This window comes from Salvelinus sp. IW2-2015, unplaced genomic scaffold (genome assembly GCF_002910315.2).
Source record: "Salvelinus sp. IW2-2015 unplaced genomic scaffold, ASM291031v2 Un_scaffold83, whole genome shotgun sequence".
Classification (NCBI taxonomy): domain Eukaryota; kingdom Metazoa; phylum Chordata; class Actinopteri; order Salmoniformes; family Salmonidae; genus Salvelinus; species Salvelinus sp. IW2-2015.
Window position 1 is genome coordinate 3912015 of NW_019942514.1, and position 18828 is coordinate 3930842.

General features: G+C 42.8%; 1 protein-coding gene across 5 annotated transcripts; it reads left to right on the plus strand.

Moving 5' to 3' along the window:
• Positions 1–1343: 1343 nt before the first annotated feature.
• On the plus strand, positions 1344–8513 carry LOC112068104 (collectin-11). Of its 5 annotated transcripts, none has more exons than XM_070438022.1 (7): positions 1344–1433; positions 2603–2757; positions 2913–2984; positions 4517–4588; positions 4682–4735; positions 4817–4912; positions 7961–8513. In XM_070438022.1, exons 2-7 carry the CDS (start codon positions 2628–2630, stop codon positions 8239–8241), a joined length of 705 nt encoding a protein of 234 aa, XP_070294123.1. In that variant the 5' UTR covers positions 1344–1433; positions 2603–2627; the 3' UTR covers positions 8242–8513. The 5 variants fall into 5 exon arrangements, with proteins under 5 accessions (XP_070294123.1, XP_023990909.1, XP_023990911.1 ...); XM_024135141.2 differs by lacking the exon at positions 7961–8513 and adding an exon at positions 5116–5966; XM_024135143.2 differs by lacking the exon at positions 7961–8513 and adding an exon at positions 5134–5966.
• Positions 8514–18828: the final 10315 nt, after the last annotated feature.

Consider the following 18828-nt stretch of genomic DNA (forward strand, 5'->3'; position numbering starts at 1 on the left):
AAGGGCACGAGACAAAGGAGTGTGTAGCATTTCTAGGGAGTTTTTCCTAGCCACCGTGCTTCTACACCTGCATTGCTTGCTGTTTGGGGTTTTAGGCTGGGTTTCTGTACAGCACTTTGCGATATCAGCTGATGTAAGGGCTATATAAATACATTTGATTTGATTTGATTTGATTGGGGTAAGAAGCGGTATGTGTTAATTGTATGGGTGCCCATGGGGCTGGGTGGGAATCAGAAATGTCTGGTGCAAGAGAGGCAGGTTGAGGTTACTTAGAGTAGAGCATATTGTGCTGTATGCTGAGGCAGCGAAAGTTGAGGAAGATGGGTCAATGAGGATTCGTGTGAGTAGTGTAGATCTGTATCAGTACAGAGGGATAGGCCAACGAGTGATATATGCTTCAGTAAGATTGGCTTTTTAGCATTCATAGCAATGGTTATAAACTGTACTGCAAGGATGGAACGTAAATCACAGAAAATAGAGGTTGTGGTGGCAACTGCAGAGAAGTATTTGGGTGTGCGAGATTTGACGTCAGAAGAGTTACAGCGTTTGTTGAGTGGTGGTGTCCTGTCCTTTCAGGCTGTTGGCCTGAGGTAGGACTTGATAGGTTTAAATAGTGGAGTAGGGTGGTGGGTTTTTAATGAGTGTAGGGTTAGATGGTAGGGTATTTGTTGATTTATTTCCCTGGCCTCTCTCGCTTCCATCCTCTGTATTCCTCTTATAGCCCTGGAACCAGTAGCCTAGGCCAATGCGTGTCCCAGAAGTAACAATATAGTAGGAATATAGTCAATCCAATAAAATTATTGAATTAAGTTAGAACGTCTTCCTATCAGTCTAATTTACGTATACATTGTGATTGGACGATAGCTGTGAAGGTTATGGAATCAGGATAACCTCAAGCTCATTAATGATAGAATGTTCATATTTGAAGATTGCTGAAAGACCAGTTTGGCAATGACGAGTAGAACGTTAGCTAAAGAGACTGGTACTCAGGCTAGTAGAAAAGCATCGTATAGTTTTTGTACTTAAATGTTTTTGTGTAAACTGAGAACTGACATTGCAACTCTATTAGGTTGTTGTTTTGTACTAGCTACATCATAACCTATTCACTGAACATATATTTCAGTATTTGTGTGAAAATCAAGAATGGACCTTATAGTTTTTAATCCCCTTTAATTTAGTTTGTGTGCTATCAGAAGTGGATGTTGTCAATGACCCCCATGCTTTCCCATCCAATTATCTTTGAAGCCCCAGCTGCCTTTGGCTTTATCTGTGAAACGACCTATCACACACATTCTAGGGTCCTGAGAAGGAAACATGAAATCCCTGGAAAAACCACCAGTGTGCAACCCCATGTTAACTCATGTGGATCATTTAGAATAATCCTCAAACTGAAGCTACTTGCTGCTTTGTGGGTCTGGAAAACTCCACAAAAGGTAGGTTACATTTAGAAACATTGATGTGACTTGAGACCCATATAACAGTATCCTGTGTATGTCATGATAAACCAACCAAGGTTGCTTCATCTTTGGATGTTGTTTGGCTGTATGTGATTTGTCACAGCACTCTGTATTGTTTCATCTGGCATGTGCCAAGGCACTTTTCAAGGGAATTGACATCAAAGCCAGATAAGGAAATTTGGTCTTAGGTCAGATACATTCTGGCTTAGGCTACTGCAAGTTTCACCAATTTTTTGTTGTTATATTGAGTGATGTGAAAGGGTTGGTTTGAGGTCTCCAATCAGTTGTTGTGATGGACTGTATAAAAGCACACCATCACATAGACTTGGGTAATCATTACTCATATCAGACTTAATTGTACCACGATTAATTGTACCATGATGTTGCCTTTTCTCAATTTACTGCAAAAAAGTCTTAATCTTAACTCTGCTCTTCAGATGTACAGGTAACTGCGAAAATAATGGAAACACAAAGTAAATGTGGGAGATACAAATTATTTTTAAAGCAGGTGCTTCCACACAGGTGTGGTTCCTGAGTTTACTTAAGCAAATAACATCCCATCATGCTTAGGGTCATGTATAAAAATGCTGGGCAGGCCATTATTACCATGTCTACCATGGCTATGCCCCCATAGGATGACAACCCACTGGGCACAAACTGGTTGAATCAATGTTGTTCCCACGTCATTTCAATTAAATTACATTGAACCAATGTGGAATAGACATTGAAATGACATCTGTGCGCAGTGGAAATGTCCCCATCCACAGGGCACAGGTAGTCACTGAATGGTGTAATGATCATGAAAATGATGTAAACCATATGCCATGGCCGTCTCAGTCACCAGATATCAACCTAATTTAACATTATTGGAGATTCTGGAGCAACGCATTAGACGGCTTTTCCCACCACCATCAACAAAACACCAAATTATGGAATTTCTCGTTGAAAAATGGTCTCACATCCCTCCAATAGATTTCCAGACACTTGTAGAATCTATGCTAAGGTACATTGAAGCTGTTCTGGCGGCTCGTTGGTGGCCCAAGGCCCTATTAAGATACTTTATGTTGGTGTTTCTTTTATTTTGGCAGTTACCTGTATCTGTGTGTGTGTTTGTGTCAGTGTATATTTCATACAATTTCTTCCAGTCCATCAACCCATCCATGTTGCAGGATGAGAGGAGAGAAGCTGATGCCTTGTGTACTTATCACTCTACTGGGGCTGACCCTGATGGAGTCAGCTCATGGACTGCACATGTCAGACGAACCCTGCTCTGTCCAAATTCTCATCCCAGGACTCAAAGGCATACACTCACGCTTTCATCAAAAATTAGAGTCTAAAACAAGAAATCATATAGGACTCATAGGATTGCAGTGTGCACTATTTATCAACAGTAATAACATTTCAGAGTTGTGCAGTTTGTGTTTTGATTCATGAAGCTTTCTCTCCATTTGACAGGAGAGGAAGGAGAAAAGGGAGTGAAAGGAGCACCTGGGAGACCAGGAAGAATGGGTCCACCAGGGGAGATAGGTAAGCCTCTATCTTTGAAAACAGAAGCAAAAACAACGTTCAGCATTCTCTCTGTACAGGTGCTATGCTTTGATGACATCCCTCACAATATCACAAAGTTTTGACTCTATGGAGGCTGGACTTGGGAAACTTGGGCGTGGTATGTTTTTCAGCGTTGTAGGGTGTTGGGAGTAGTTATCTGCTTGAGAATTTGGTTGTCATGAAAAGCTTTTAGGACACGCCTACTGATTTCCCTTCGGAAAAGGTCTTTGGATAACCCTTTGGCCTATCACTAAGGTGTCTCACTACATTTGTGTACTTATTTATTTTACAATAGACTAGAARCATACAGATTTTTCCCAGAATGGTTTAAAATAATCATATTTCCTTTAACAACATGATTCTATGATGTATTTATTTAATTGGACAGTTATTGCAGGAACTAGAGTAAAGATCACAGCATGTACTGACAATCATTTCTCCTAGAGGATGTTGTGCGCTGGTTACATCACTGCTAGGCAGTCCAGAGCAACAGAATGTTTACTTTAGGTCAGAAGTTGCGTGAGAAACACTACCCAGAATCCCCTGAATCACTGACAAGTGTTTACAACAGCTGTTAATTAATGAGGACTGGTCATAGAGATAGATAGAGTACTCTAGTGTCCAAAAGCCGGTTTTAGCATGGGCAGCACCATTGAGGACTTTCACCATTTTGAAGTAGTCAACTGGGTGGGACTTCCTATGGGTTAAGTAAGGATCACATAATTCCATCCAGGTCACCAGGAGGGAGCAGCCAATGAGTTTACTCGTGAACAAACATTCCATAACTGCAATTGGCAGTAAATTGCAGTATGCACCCTTTCAGTTTGTTTGTCATAGAAGTAGTAGAAGAATAAAATTCACTACTTCAAAATGGAGATGGCTCTCACAGACGCCATAATGGCTCAGTTACAATGTCCATCTAAGTCTATGGGGCTTGGTGGACGCTGTCACCAAAGACAGGTTTTTTATTTTTATTTATTTAACCAGGTAAGTTGACTGAGAACACATTCTCATTTACAGCAACAACTTGGGGAATAGTTACAGGGGAGAGGAGGTGGGATGAATGAGCCAATTGTAAGCTGGGGATGATTAGGTGACTATGATGGTATGAGGGCCAGATTGGAAATTTAGCCAGGACACCGGGGTTAACACCCCTACTCTTACAATAAGTGCCCATGGGATCTTTACTGACCACAGAGAGTCAGGACACCCATTAAACATCCAATCCAAAAGACAGCACCCTACACAGGGCAATGTCCCCAATCACTCCATAGGGGCGTTGGGATATTTTTTTTAGACCAGAGGAAAGGGTGCCTCCTACTGGCCCTCTAACAAAACTTCCAGCAGCATCTGGCCTCCCATCCAGGGATTGACCAGGACCAACCCTGCTTTGCTTCAGAAGGAAGCCAGCAGTGGGATGCAGAGGCTTTGTTATTTAACCCACGTATTACTTTGATTCTGAAATCAGTAACAAAACACTTCTAGTAACAGTAAAACATGTTTCCCTACAGGACATCTGGGAGTTAAAGGACAGAAGGGTATAATGGGACATTATGGGAAGATTGGCCCCAGTGGAGTCAAAGGTAGGAAAAAAACAGAACAACTTGCATTTACACTTCTGTTTAGGGATGCATTGCTATATTTTCCATGTACTTTAACAATGTTTCTACTCTCAGGTGTAAAGGGAGATATGGGTGATCTTGGATCAAGGGGCCCGAATGGTGATCCAGGTAAAACATTTATTTGTTTGGAGAAACATTCTAGGTCTAATTAACAATAAGCCCAAGCCACGTTTTGTTTTGTCTCATCAGGTGTTCCATGTGAATGCACACCCCTGAGGAAAACTATTGGCGAGATGGATATCCTAGTGACACAGTTATCCAATGAGCTGAAGTTCATAAAAAATGGTACACTTTCAGGATGTCTGGTTGAATGTTAAATTAGGAATTTCCAATGAGTAACGTAAAGACAGAGAGCTATCAGTTTCATTTCAGTATTAGTTTAAATGCTCGTATCGTAGACCATTTTGCTTTGTTTTCTTCCATTCACAAAGTAAACGCTGGGTATATATGTCGGTGTGATTATAGAAATACAAGTGCTCATTTTTCAGCACTGCCCTCCCCTGCAGCTGTTGCCGGCATCAAAGAGACCGACAGCAAGGTCTATCTGCTGGTCAAGGAGGAGAAACGCTACACCGACGCAGAAGTCTATTGTCAGGGGAGGGGTGGACACCTGGCCATGCCCAAGGATGAAGGGGCCAATACGGCCATCGCTGGGTACATCACAGAGGCGGGCCTGAGCCGGGTGTACATTGGTATCAATGACATAGACCGCGAGGGCCATTTCACCTACGTGGATAGCTCCCCAATGAGCACCTTCAGCAAGTGGAGGGAAGGGGAACCCAACAATGCCTACGAGGACGAGGACTGTGCTGAAATGGTGGCGGTGGGGGACTGGACCGATGTTGCCTGCCACCCCACCATGTACTTTGTCTGTGAGTTTGACAAGGACAGTGTCTGAGGAGCATTTGTTTGAAAGTGGTAGTCAGTTATAGAGAAGCCTTTTATAGAGTTCTTCAGATCTTGTTCAGTATGTTGAATTATTTTGACACAGCTACATTTAAATGTAATCACCCACCAGTGCTAAATATCATTGTACAGTATAAAAGATTGGGTACTGACATGCAACAACAGTTGTGTAAAGACAAGGGGTTTCTTCTCAGTTGTTCCAGTTTTCTTCCTTTTTGACTTGAATGGATGCTGTTTTTATAAACCATTGCATTTAATGGATACAGCAATTTCTACCTTGATCTCTTAATCTACTTGGTATCTGCTTTTTGAAGATGAAACTTTTTTTGTCTTTCTTGTCATGTTTATGTGAGTTATATATTGTATCTTGAAGTGAACTGATTTTTAACCCTCAAACGACCAACATAGTTACATACAGTGCCTTGCAAAAGTATTCATCCCCTTGGTGTTTTTCATTCAGTTCATTCAGTTTTTAGAATTTTGAAGTAAACATTAATTTTGTCATATTTATGTAGTAAAATTGACGTCCAATTAAAGGGGCAGTACATCAACATTTTAAATATACTACATTTTTGGGGGCAAAAAGTTATTCATCCATTGATCCTGAGAAACAATGACCAAAAATATGGCTTAATCTTTTTTATTTACTTACCCCACAGCCAGTATTAGCATCACTGCTAGTGAAACAATGGGAGTGGTAGGGCCAATGGCAGGATGCTTCAAAAAGCATACCCATACCCTCAGTCACTTTAAACCAAATGTTATAACAACCAAAATACCATAACAAGTTGCACATATAGCATATTGGAGGGTATTATAGAAATTTGGGTATTTTCTAACATTTTAGATTACACACCAAGAAATATATTTTTTAGATTACCCAGTGTGTACATTCAGAGAGTAGCTGGTTTCTGTATTGCAGTTCTATCAAGTATTCATACCACTGACAGTCTGTTTTGACTGCAACTAAGCATATGTCTAAGATCATTTTGATTTTGTACACGTTCATACCTAGTTATAACTAGTTAAAACCATGGGCGAGTGCATAAGGTGCTCCATCTCTGCAGGTAATCTTTCTATCAGATCACGATCACTCCAACAGGTAACCCTCTAGCCTCTGAGGGTCTGGATTACTTATGTATTCAGAGAAACCTAGATTCAAATAAAGGTCCTATCTATCAAATTTCTATAGGGGGAATAAGGTGTTTTTGTCTGGGGTCAAAATTACCCGGACTTGAACTTTTTCAAAGTCCATATTCATACAGAAACACTAAACAATTATTTAGATTTATTAAGAACAAGTCGATTGACGAAGTCATGAAAAAGCACCTTTTGGGTCAAAAGGACCCTTAACAAAAATATTACTTTAGTTAATCAGCCACTTCTCCTTTGTTAAATGTCACGACTTCCGCCGAAGTCGTCTCCTCTCCTTGTTCGGGCGGCGTTCTCCTGGATCCAGTCCCAGTGGGATGCGGCGTTCGGCTGGATCCAGTCCCAGTGGGATGCGGCGTTCGGCTGGATCCAGTCCCAGTGGGATGCGGCGTTCTCCTGGATCCAGTCCCAGTGGGATGCGGCGTTCTCCTGGATCCAGTCCCAGTGGGATGCGGCATTCTCCTTGATCCAGTCCCAGTGGGACTGGAAGGACTCCCTTCCCAGGGAGTATGACTCCCTTCCCAGGGAGTATGATGGGACGGCAGCACGGTGCCAGGGGTTCCTATTACAGCTGGACCTATACCTGGACCTATACCTTCCCTCGGGAAGGGAGAGGGTGTCCGCCCTCATCTCATGCCTTTCGGGGAGAGTTCTGGAGTGGGCAAACGCCGTGTGGGGAGAAGGAGACGCGGCGTTGGACCACTTCGAGGAGTTCTGCCGCCGCTTCCGGGCCGTCTTCGACCATCCGCCCGAGGGTAGAGCGGCGGGGGAACGGCTCTTCCACTTGAGGCAGGGGACGAGGAGCGCCCAGGAGTTCGCCCTGGAATTGGCCGCCGGAGCAGGATGGAATGACAGGGCCCTTATCGACCACTACCGATGCAGCCTGCGCGAGGACGTCCGACGGGAGTTGGCCTGCAGGGATGCCACCATCACTTTTGACTAACTGGTGGTTCTGTCCAACTGGTGGATCTGCTCCTGTGGTGGATGACTGGTTCAGGAGCGCGGAGGAGACATGGGAAGCCGCCCATGTTCACCTCCAGCGAGCCGTGCTGCGCCAAAAAACCAGCGTGGACCGTCACCGCAGTGAGGACCTCAACCGGGGGACCGGGGCTGGGTCTCGACCCGAAACCTGCCCCTTCGCCTGCCCTGCCGGAAGCTGGGCCCGTGGTTTGTGGGGCCATTCAAAGTCCTGAGGAGAGTGAACGAGGTGTGTTACAGGTTACAGCTTCCCCCCGATTACCGTATTAACCCCTCGTTCCATGTGTCTCTCCTCAGGCCGGTGGTGGTTGGTCCGCTCCAGGAATCTGAGGTACTGGAGGTTCCTCCGCCCCCTCGGCATCGAGGGGGCCCCGGCGTACTCCGTTCGTTCCATCCTGGATTCGAGGCGTCGGGCGAGGGGCCTTCAGTACCTCGTGGAGTGGGAGGGGTACGGTCCGGAGCAGAGGTGCTGGGTTCCGGTGGCGGATGTGTTGGACCCTGAACTGCTGCGGCAGTTCRACCGTCGCCGGCCGGATCGCCCTGCGCCTCGCCCTCCGGGTCATCCCCGAGGCCAGTGACGGCGCGCCGCTGGAGCCACGCGTCAAGGGGGGGTACTGTCACGACTTCCGCCGAAGTCGGCTCCTCTCCTTGTTCGACGTCACCGGCTTTCTAGCCATCGCCGCTCCATTTTTTCATTGTTCCATTTGTTTTGTCTTGTTCCCTGCACACCTGGTTTACATTCCCTAATCACACTGCATGTATTTTTTCCTCTGTTCCCCCCCATGTCTTTGTGTGGGATTGTTTTTGTTGCGTGTTTCATGTTACGCGCCAGGCTGGTTTTTCCCCCTGTATTCTGTGGTATATCCACGAAGGATGTTAACTGTTAAACATTTGCTTATTTTTGTGACTGTTTCGCGCCTTTCGCGACTTTTTACCTTTGACTGGAGGTTTAGACGCAATGGCATCTGTCTGTTTTATTTTATAAAATAATTTGTGTAAATAATCTGAAGTAATATATTTTGCATTTTTAAATGGCTTAAATTTACTGTATCATTAAGAAATATATTCTTTCCAGTCATCGTATTCACCATATTTGTTTTTTGCTATACTGAATATTGAACTTTTTGTTATATTGCCTTACCATGCAAACTCATCAAAATAGTGAGTTATTGAAGTGATTCAAATTTGTATAACTATTTACCTAGGCCCAATCCATGTTGGAAAAAACAAGATTATGTCTTGTATGTTTATCTTTTAACTTTTAATGACATGCATTTATTGGAACGCACACTTACAGGAACACTAATATAAACTATGTAAGCTAAGCTATGTGCAGTGTGTAGGTTGGAATAGGGTTGAAAGTGCACGAGAGGTCATCTGACAGATAACAATGGCTGATTGAATGGTGGTTAAGAGGTTGTGTGGCACGAATTGGTTAGAAAAAGTAATGTTTTCAGGTATGTTCAGAATAAAACATGGAGATTCCATAATGTTTTGCTAATAGGCTTTATGAACTGGTACTAAATATCTCTATTCTCTATGCTGCACTGTCTTCAGAGATTTTTAAAAATATATGTAATTTTTTATTTCACCTTTATTTAACCAGGTAGGCCAGTTGAGAACAAACTTACAACTGCGACCTGGCTAAAATAAAGCAAAGCAGCGCGACACAAACAACAACACAGAGTTACACATGGAATAAACAAACGTACAGTCAATAACACAATAGAAAAAAAGTATATATACAGTGTGTGCAAATGGCGTGAGGAGGTAAGGCAATAAATAGGCCATAGTAGCGAAGTAATTACAATTCAGCAAATTAACACTGGAGTGATAGATGTGCAGATGATGATGTGCAAGTGGAAATAATGGTGTGCAAAAGAGCAATAAAGTAAATAAGAACAATATGGGGATGAGGTAGGTAGATTGGATGGGCTATTTACAGATGGGCTGTGTACAGCTGCAGCGATCAGTTAGCTGCTCAGATAGCTGATGTTTAAGTTAGTCTCTGGAGATGCAGGGTGAAATATGTGGTTTGCGGTTGATAATTTGCCTGTATTGTTCAAAATATAATTAAATAAAAAAATTATACTAGTAGTCTACTATTGTCATTATTTTGTTGATTTAAACATTGTATAACTGTCCTGCTGGTGTATTGTGTAGGCTACTGCCACCTAGTGGCTAATAGTAAAACCCTGCTACCACTGTTCACTGTTAATCTCACATATGATGGGGTAGTTAAAAGCTACTTAGAATGTTTTTCCAAGATGCTACCAAATTAAAATTATGTTCACAATGTATCAGGTAAAGATAAGAAGTAAACCAGATGTAGCTATTTCTAGGAAACCAAAACACATTATTCAATTTCAACCAGCATACCTTGCATGTGAACCTATGACAAATAGGTTTATGATACTTGTGCATCATCTACAACGGTGATCATCAACTAGATTCAGCCGAAGGCCGATTTTATGTTGAGCGGATGGTCGGGGGGCCGGAAACAAAATGACAAATAATTTGTAGACTGCAAATTGACCGAAAGAAGCCCAAACAGATTTAATGTTTGACTAAAACATAATAATTTCAAACCTTGCTTACATTTGTATACAATTACGTGTCTCTCTATTATGCGTGGGAATACTTGGGAACATATTTCTTAAATTATAATCATTTAGTGAAGTCCTTAAAATGACCTTTTCCTCCCATACAAATGTCTGTAAAATAAGTAAAATTATATAGGCCTACTAATTCGACCAGAGACAGAAGCAACATTTTTGGATGACTGTCTGCACATATAACAACTTTTCCATTACATCGGGTGAAAACATTTGAAAAGATGCCATGACCTTGAACGCAGCATAGGTACTATACTCTTGTCATGAGCTGAGTCATAATTGGGGGAAATTCATGTTGGAATGGTGCCCCCGACTGGAACTCCATATATGGGCATAGCTTCATAATCTAGAATTAATGTTGTAATGGTTTCCTTGCAGGAACTCCATTGGCCTAACAGGAAGACCTTATATGGACATAGTCATTATTTTGGTAAATGATTACACCGGCGCTCACTCGGAATCAAATAGGTCTGTATATTTAAAGGGAGATTCCTTGCCAACATCATCAATTGATTAAGGATGCTTTGTGTAAATGCCATTGCTGTAGCAGTGTGATAGGCTCTAATTGAGGGCACATGGGATGTGTAATAGTGCCTTTAAGACTGCACCTGTTGAGGCCTTAAAAGTGGTGGTGTCTCAGAGGGTTTTTGACTGGGTGATTGGAAAAAGGATAGCGAAGTAGGGTCGCAGGGATCTGGTAATAGGGCCATCTGTGGCACTGGGGAAGAWCCTCTATGGTTCTTTTCAAGGCCTTATGTGGATTTTAATCTGATTGAGGAATAGGAGTGGTGGGATGTTGGTACTTAGTAGATTAGTATGTTTGTTGTAAGTTCTATTCCTTTTTTAGAGTAATGGGGTTCGGAGTTCTGCCAATCAGCACCTGATTAATTGTTGAGTTCCAACCTGTGGAAAATAAATGCTGGGTTCATACCTTCATTTTGTGGTCCTGTGTCTCTGGTGTAACGCTGGGTGAGAAGGATCATTATTGAATGACTGTTACTTTTTGAGGGGGGGTTATTGCCAGGTTATTTTGGTGCAAAAATCCATAACAGTGACAACTAAAATAGACCAAAAATGATTTGGTCCAATCAACGTTAGCTAAATATGATGTGGCTGTCCATGTTACTGTTTTTTGTGTGTGTGTGTGCCATCTATGGAACTGAGGAAAAACATCCCTACTTGTAGAGAAACACCAATGCCATGTTACCTAAATGGTCTATGACTCTGTCACACAGTACGTGCTTCTTGTATTTGTTGTCCTAGGCTACCTGGCGAAAATGCTTGCTCGCTAGCCTAACATCCTTTCATGAGCAACAATACGCCAGGTCAGCTAGTTAACATTACCCTACTACTTCTAGTTACATGTTGAACTTCCATCCTCTCAGGCCAGGGGAACAATGTATGACTTTAAGGTTGGATCAGAATCACCGTTATAATCATAAGCCAGTACGGAGAATTAAGTAAAACCACAAGTCCAAATCCCTTTCTCCATCCATGGCTAATTTGACACAACAGTGGTACTGATCACCGACAATGATGAGACAGCCTATAGGGAGGTCAGAGACATGACCGTGTGGTGCAAGGACAGCAACCTCTCCCGCAATGTGATCAAGACAAAGGAGATGATTGTGGACTACAGGAAAAGGAGGACCAAGCACGCCCCCCATTCCCATCGACGGGGCTGTAGTGGAGCAGGTTGAGAGCGTCAAGTTCCTTGGGGTCCATATCACCAACAAATGAACGTGGTCCAAGCACACCAAGACAGTCGTGAAGAGGGCACGACAAAACCTATTCCCCCTCAGGAGACTGAAAAGATTTGGAATGGGTCCTCAGGTCCTCAAAAGGTTTTATAGCTGCACCATCGAGAGCATCCTGACTGGTTGCATCACTGCCTGGTATGGCAACTGCTCGGCCTCCGACCGCAAGGCACTACAGGGTAGTGCGTACGGCCCAGTACATCACTAGGGTCAAGCTTCCTGCCATCCAGGACCTTTATACCATGCGGGGTCAGAGGAAGGCCCTATAAATTGTCAGACTCCAGCCATCCTAGTCATAGACTGTTCTCTCTGCTACCGCACGGCAAGCAGTACCGGAGTGCCAAGTCTAGGTCCAAGTAGCTTCTACTCCAAGTCATAAGACTCCTGAACACCTAGTCAAATGGCTACCCAGACTATTTGCATTGCCCCCCTCCCCCCTCTGGAACGCTGCTGCTTCTCTCTGTTATTATCTATGCATAGTCACTTTACCTCTACCTACATGTACAGTGGGGAGAACAAGTATTTGATACTTGTTCCCGGGTGGCGCGGTGGTCTAGGGCACTGCATCGCAGTGCTAGCTGCGCCACCAGAGTCTCTGGGTTCGCGCCCAGGCTGGGCTGGGTTCGCGCCCAGGCTTCTGTGCAGCGGCGCAACGGGGAGGTCGTGGGGACGCACATTGGGCATAAGCGTGGTCCGGGTTAGGGAGGGTTTGGCCGGTAGGGATATCCTTGTCTCAGTATGTAAAAAAAATTATAATAATAAAAAATGTAATAAAATGTATGCACTCTACTGTAAGTCGCTCTGGATAAGAGCGTCTGCTAAATGACTAAAATGTAAATGTAAAAAAATGATACACTGCGATTTTGCAGGTTTTCTACTTACAAAGCATGTAGAGGTCTGTAATTTTTATCACTAGGCACTTCAACTGTGAGAGACGGAATCTAAAACAAAAATCCAGAAAATCACATTGTATGATTTTAAGTAATTCATTTGCATTTTATTGCATGACATAAGTATTTGATACATCAGAAAAGCAGATCTTAATATTTGGTATACAGAAAACCTTTGTTTTGCATTTTACAGAGATCATCACGTTTCTGTAGTTCTTCGACAGGTTTGCCCACTGCAGCAGGGATTTTGGCCACTCTCCATACAGATCTTCTCCAGTCCTTCAGGTTTCGGGGCTGTCCGGGGGCTATACGGACTTTCAGCTCCCTCCAAAGATTTTTCTTGGGTTCAGGTCTGGAGACTGGCTAGGCACTCCAGGACCTTGAGATGCTTCTTAGCGGCGCCACTCCTTAGTTGCCCTGGCTGTGTGTTTCGGGTCGTTGTCATGCTGGAAGACGCCAGCCACGACCCATCTTCAATGCTCTTACTGAGGGAAGGAGGTTGTTGGCCAAGATCTCGCGATACATGGCCCCATCCATCCTCCTCAATACGGTGCAGTCATTCCTGTACCCTTTGCAGAAAAGCATCCCAAAGAATGATGTTTCACCTCCATGCTTACGGTTGGGATGGTGTTCTTGGGGTTGTACTCATCCTTCTTCTTCCTCCAAACACGGCGAGGTGAGTTTAGACCAAAAAGCTCTAATTTTTGTCTCATCAGACCATATGACCTGCTCCCCATTCCTCTCTGGATCATCCAGATGGTCATTGGCAAACTTCGACGGGGCTGGACATGCGCTGGTTGAGCAGGTGGGACCTTGCGTGCGCTGCAGGATTTTAATCCATGACGGTGTAGTGTGTTACTAATGGTTTTCTTTGAGACTGTGGTCCAGCTCTCTTCAGGTCATTGACGAGTCCTGCCGTGTAGTTCTGGGCTGATACTCACTTCCCCTCATGATCATTGATGCCCCACGAGGTGAGATCTTGCATGGAGCCCCAGACCGAGGGTGATTGACCGTCATTTGAACTTCTTCATTTTCTAATAATTGCGCCAACAGTTGTTGCCTTCTCACAAGCTGCTTGCCTATTGTCTGTAGCCATCCCAGCCTGTTGCATGTCTAACAATTTTATCCCTGATGTCTTTAACAGCTTCTGGTCTTGGCCATTGTGGAGAGGTTGGAGTCTGTTTGATTGAGTGTGTGGACAGGTGTTTTTTATACAGGTAACGAGTTCAACAGGTGCAGTTAATACAGGTAATGAGTGGAGAACAGGAGGGCTTTCTTTCTTGTCTTACTCTTCTTGCTTAAAGACACAACGACTAAAGGGGGTTTCGCAGCGGTCTGGTTCTGGTCAGTGAGAGCCGGAGACGCTTTCTACTTACTGTGCTTTGGGGTTGGTTAGGTGAATAATACTTTATGTCATGCATAAATTAACAAAACTGCAAATTAAAAGAAATAAAACAAATTAAAAATAAATAAAAAAATTAGTGTATGAAAAAATCTCGATAAAACAAGAATGGTGATATTTCTGGTTTTTTTTTCCTGGTATTTTTTTTAGGGTTTTATAAAAACGGACGAAACACCCACCACCAAGGAGTTAGAGAAATTTTCCGTCTCTCAACTGAGGTTGAAGAAAAGTGCTATAAACTCTATGATAAACATTACAACTGCACCCAGACCTCTACATGCTTTGTAAGTAGGAAAACCTGCAAAATCGGCAGTGTATCAAATACTTGTTCTCCCCACTGTACATATTACCTCGACACCGGTGCCCCCGCACATTGACTCTGTACCGGTTCCCCCTGTATATAGCCCCGCTATTGTTACTTACTGCTGCTCTTTAATCATTTGTTATTCTTATCTCTTGCTTTTTTTTAGATATTTTCTTAAAACTACATTGTTGGTTAAGGACTTGTAAGTAAGCATTTCACTGTAAGGTCACTGTTATCTTCGGCGCATGTGACAAATAAAATATGATTTGATTTAGGAAACTGGTGATTTTAACTAGCTAGCTAGCCACCGGAGGACAACTACACAACCAGATACAACAATTCAATTTTTTTTTGTCAATGACGTTTGGCTTCTGATGTGATTGGTGTGAAGCCAATTTCAAACTGGCTTCCCTTGACATTTTTTTTTGTGCTCCAGGACCGCTCAATGCTGATTGGCTATTGTTTTATACTTTTTTTTAATCAAGGGAGGTCAAATGATCACTGGCTTCCCTTGCATTCAATGCTACGGGCGACAACAGTGTCATACTCTTTTTGACCAGACAGCATCAGATACAATGCATAAGGAAAGTATTCAAACCTTCACTCTTTCTACATTTTATGTTACAACCTGATTTAATTCATTTTAGAATAAATCTACACACTATACCCCATACTAACAAAGCAAAAACAGGTTTTGATCAATTTTAGCAAATTTATACATATAAAAAAAAACTGAAATATCCAATTTACATAAGCATTCAGATCCTTTACTCAGTACTTTGTTGAAGCCCCTTTGGCAGCGATTACAGCCTTGAGTCTTCTTGGGTATCACGCTACAAGCTTGGCACACCTGTATTTGGGGAGTTTCTTCCATTCTTCTCTGCAGATCCTCTCAAGCTCTGTCAGGTTGGATGGGGAGCGTTGCTGCATGGCTATTTTCAGGTCTCTCCAGAGATGTTATCGGGTTCAAGTCCAGGCTCTACCTGGGCCACTCAAGGACATTCAGACTTGTCTCGAAGCCACTCCTGCATTGTCTTGGCTGTGTGCTTAGGGTCATTGTCCTGTTGGAAGGTGAACCTTTTCACCAGTCTGAGGTCCTGAGTGCTCTGGAACAGGTTTTCATCAAGGATCTCTGTACTGTGCTTCGTTCATCTTTCCCTCTTGCCTAACTAGTCTCCCAGTCCCTGCCGCTGAAAAACATCCCCACAGCATGATGCTTCCACCACCGTGCTTCAGTGTAGGGATGGTATTGGCCAGGTTATGAGAAGGGATGTTAAGGTTAAGAGGTTTTAAGAGTAAAGAGTAAAGAGTAAAGAGTGAAGGTTAAGAGTAGGGGTGTTAACCCCGGTGTCCTGGCTAAATTCCCAATCTGGCCCTCAACCATCACGGTCACCTAATAATCCCCAGTTTACAATTGGCTTATTCATCCCCCTCCTCTCCCCTGTAACTATTCCCCAGGTCGTTGCTGCAAATGAGAACGTGTTCTCAGTCAACTTACCTGGTAAAATAACGGATAAATAAAAAATAAAAATAAAAAATGAGCGGTGCCTGGTTTCCTCCAGACGTGACGCTTGGCATTCAGGCCAAATAGTCCAATCTTGGTTTCATCAGACCAGAGAATATTGTTTCTCATGGTCTGAGAATCCAAGCGGGCTGTCATGTGCCTTTGACTGAGGAGTGGCTTCCGTTTGGCCACTCTACCATAAAGGCCCGATTGGTGGAGTGCTGCAGAGATGGTTGTCCTTCTGGAAGGTTCTCCACAGAGGAACTCTGGAGCTCTGTCAGATTGAGCATCAGGTTCTTGGTCACCTCCCTGACCAAGGACCTTCTCCCCTGAATCTTGGTGGTTCCAAACGTCTTCCATTTTTAAGGATGATGGAGGCCACTGTGTTCTTGGGAACTTTCAATGCTGCAGATATTTTTTGGCACCCTTCCCCAGATCTGTGCATCGACACAATCCTGTCTCAGAGCTCTACGGACAATTCACTCAACCTCATGGCTAGTTATTTGCTCTGACATTCACTGTCAACTGTGGGACCTTATAAAGACAGGTGTGTGCCTTTCCAAGTCATGTCCAATCAATTGAATTTACCACAGGTGGACTCCAATCATGTTGTAGAAACATCTCAAGGATGATCGATGTAAACAGGATGCACCTGAGCTAAATTTTGAGTCTCATAGCAAAGGGTCTGAATACTTATGTAAATAAGCAAATATTTCTAAAAAACAGTTTTTGCTTTGTCATTTTGGGGTATTGTGTGTAGATGAATGCGGAAAAAGATTTTAGAATACATTTTAGAATAATGCTGTAACGTAACAAAATGTGGAAAAAGTCAAGGGGTCTGAATACTTTCCGAATGCACTGTAGATGGGCTACACATACTGAGACAAAGGGGGTGCTGTTTCATTCACTTGGATGCTTTCTCCGGTGAGATACTTTCAGCCTCTTGCGAATTGAAGGACATTTATGAAACACAGAGAACCAAAAGTACGTTTTTTTTTTCTTAGTCCATTTTTTGGGGGAGCCTGGCTTCCTTTGGCATTCATGAACACACGCCACTGTCTTATCATCAGGTGAATGATGATGGCAAGGAGAATTATAATTATAATTATTATTACACATAATTGGGGGAGGAAGTGTAAACTCTAACATAGCCTATTAGCTAGAAAGTTAACTCCAAACACGTTTTCGCTAAGAGCAGCTAATTAGCTGGTTAAACAAAGGTTAGCCATGTGTTGGGAAAAATATATGTCCAAGTGAAGAAAGCTTACAGCCACTTACTGCACTGGTAGCCTATTTGCGGGTGCTTTTTCAAAGCCTATGCTAGGTACTTAAGTGAGTGTAATTTCTTCAATATTGGGAGTTGGGAAATAAAGGTTACACCATTACAAATAAGTTATTCTCCTCTTTTCTACTGTCGGTATGTAATAAAAACATTTTTTGTTGTTGTTGCTAGTGATATTCCTAAAAACATTGAAATAAAAAATGTATTATTTTTTATAATCATTTTTTACAAATATTTCCGTGGACCCCCTGCAGTATCACGGACGCCTGGTTGACTACCCTTGGCCTAGGCTATCAATGTTACATTTACACAATAAACTTACAAGATTGTAAGGTTCTTGGTAATAACCATACTGTAATAAATGTTATATCTTTTGTTTTAAATCACAGAGGACAGTGATGATGACGAGGATCCAGCTGATGAGGTGCTTGGTTTCATCAGCATGCTCAACCTCACTGAGAGAAAGGTAGGTACGGTCAGATATATGTTATCTATTTGGGGCGGCAGGTAGCCTAGTGGTTAGAGGGTTGGGCCAGTAACCAAAAGGTTCCTAGATCGAATCCCAGAGCTGACAAGGTAAAAATCTGTCGTAGATTTTATAATGACGGCCTAGGAACAGTGGGTTAACTGCCTTGTTCAGGGGCAGAATGTAGTTCACAGCAGTATAGTTTGTTAGATTTGATCGTTTCATGTAGGCTAGGCCACGCCTACTAAATTTCTGATGTTGAAAATGTCAACGATCATAACCATGTTGAAACTGCAAGCCCTTTAAAAGGTACTGACTTTCAGGAGTTGTATATTGTAGCGTTTTTACCAATGGAGATGTGTTCGTTCCTCCAGCTCGCATACTGATACCAAAGTACACTCTCACAAACTGGCAAATATGCAAAGGATATGGTAAGTAGACCTACTGTGCGGCAAAAGCACGGCAAAAGCATACGAGTATGTACAGCATACAGTACAGTGCCTTCAGAAAGTATTCATACCCTTTGACTTAATCCACGTTTTGTTGCTACTGCCTGAATTCAAAATGGATTAAATATTATTATTTTTCACCCATCTACACACAATACCCCATAATGACAAAGTGAAAACGTTTTTAAACATTTTTGCAAATGTATTGAAAATGAAATACAGAAATATCTAATTTACATACAGTTGAAGTCGGAGGTTTACATACACCTTAGCCAAATACATTTAAACTCAGTTTTTCACAATTCCTGACATTTAATCCTAGTAAAAATTCCCTGTCTTAGGTTAGTTAGGATATATATAGTCCCTCCTGCAGCAAATCACCCCCACAACATCATGCTGCCACCCCTGTGCTTCACGGTTGGGATGGTGTTCTTCGGCTTGCAAGCATTCCCCTTTTTCCTCCAAACATAACAATGGTCATTATGGCCAAACAGTT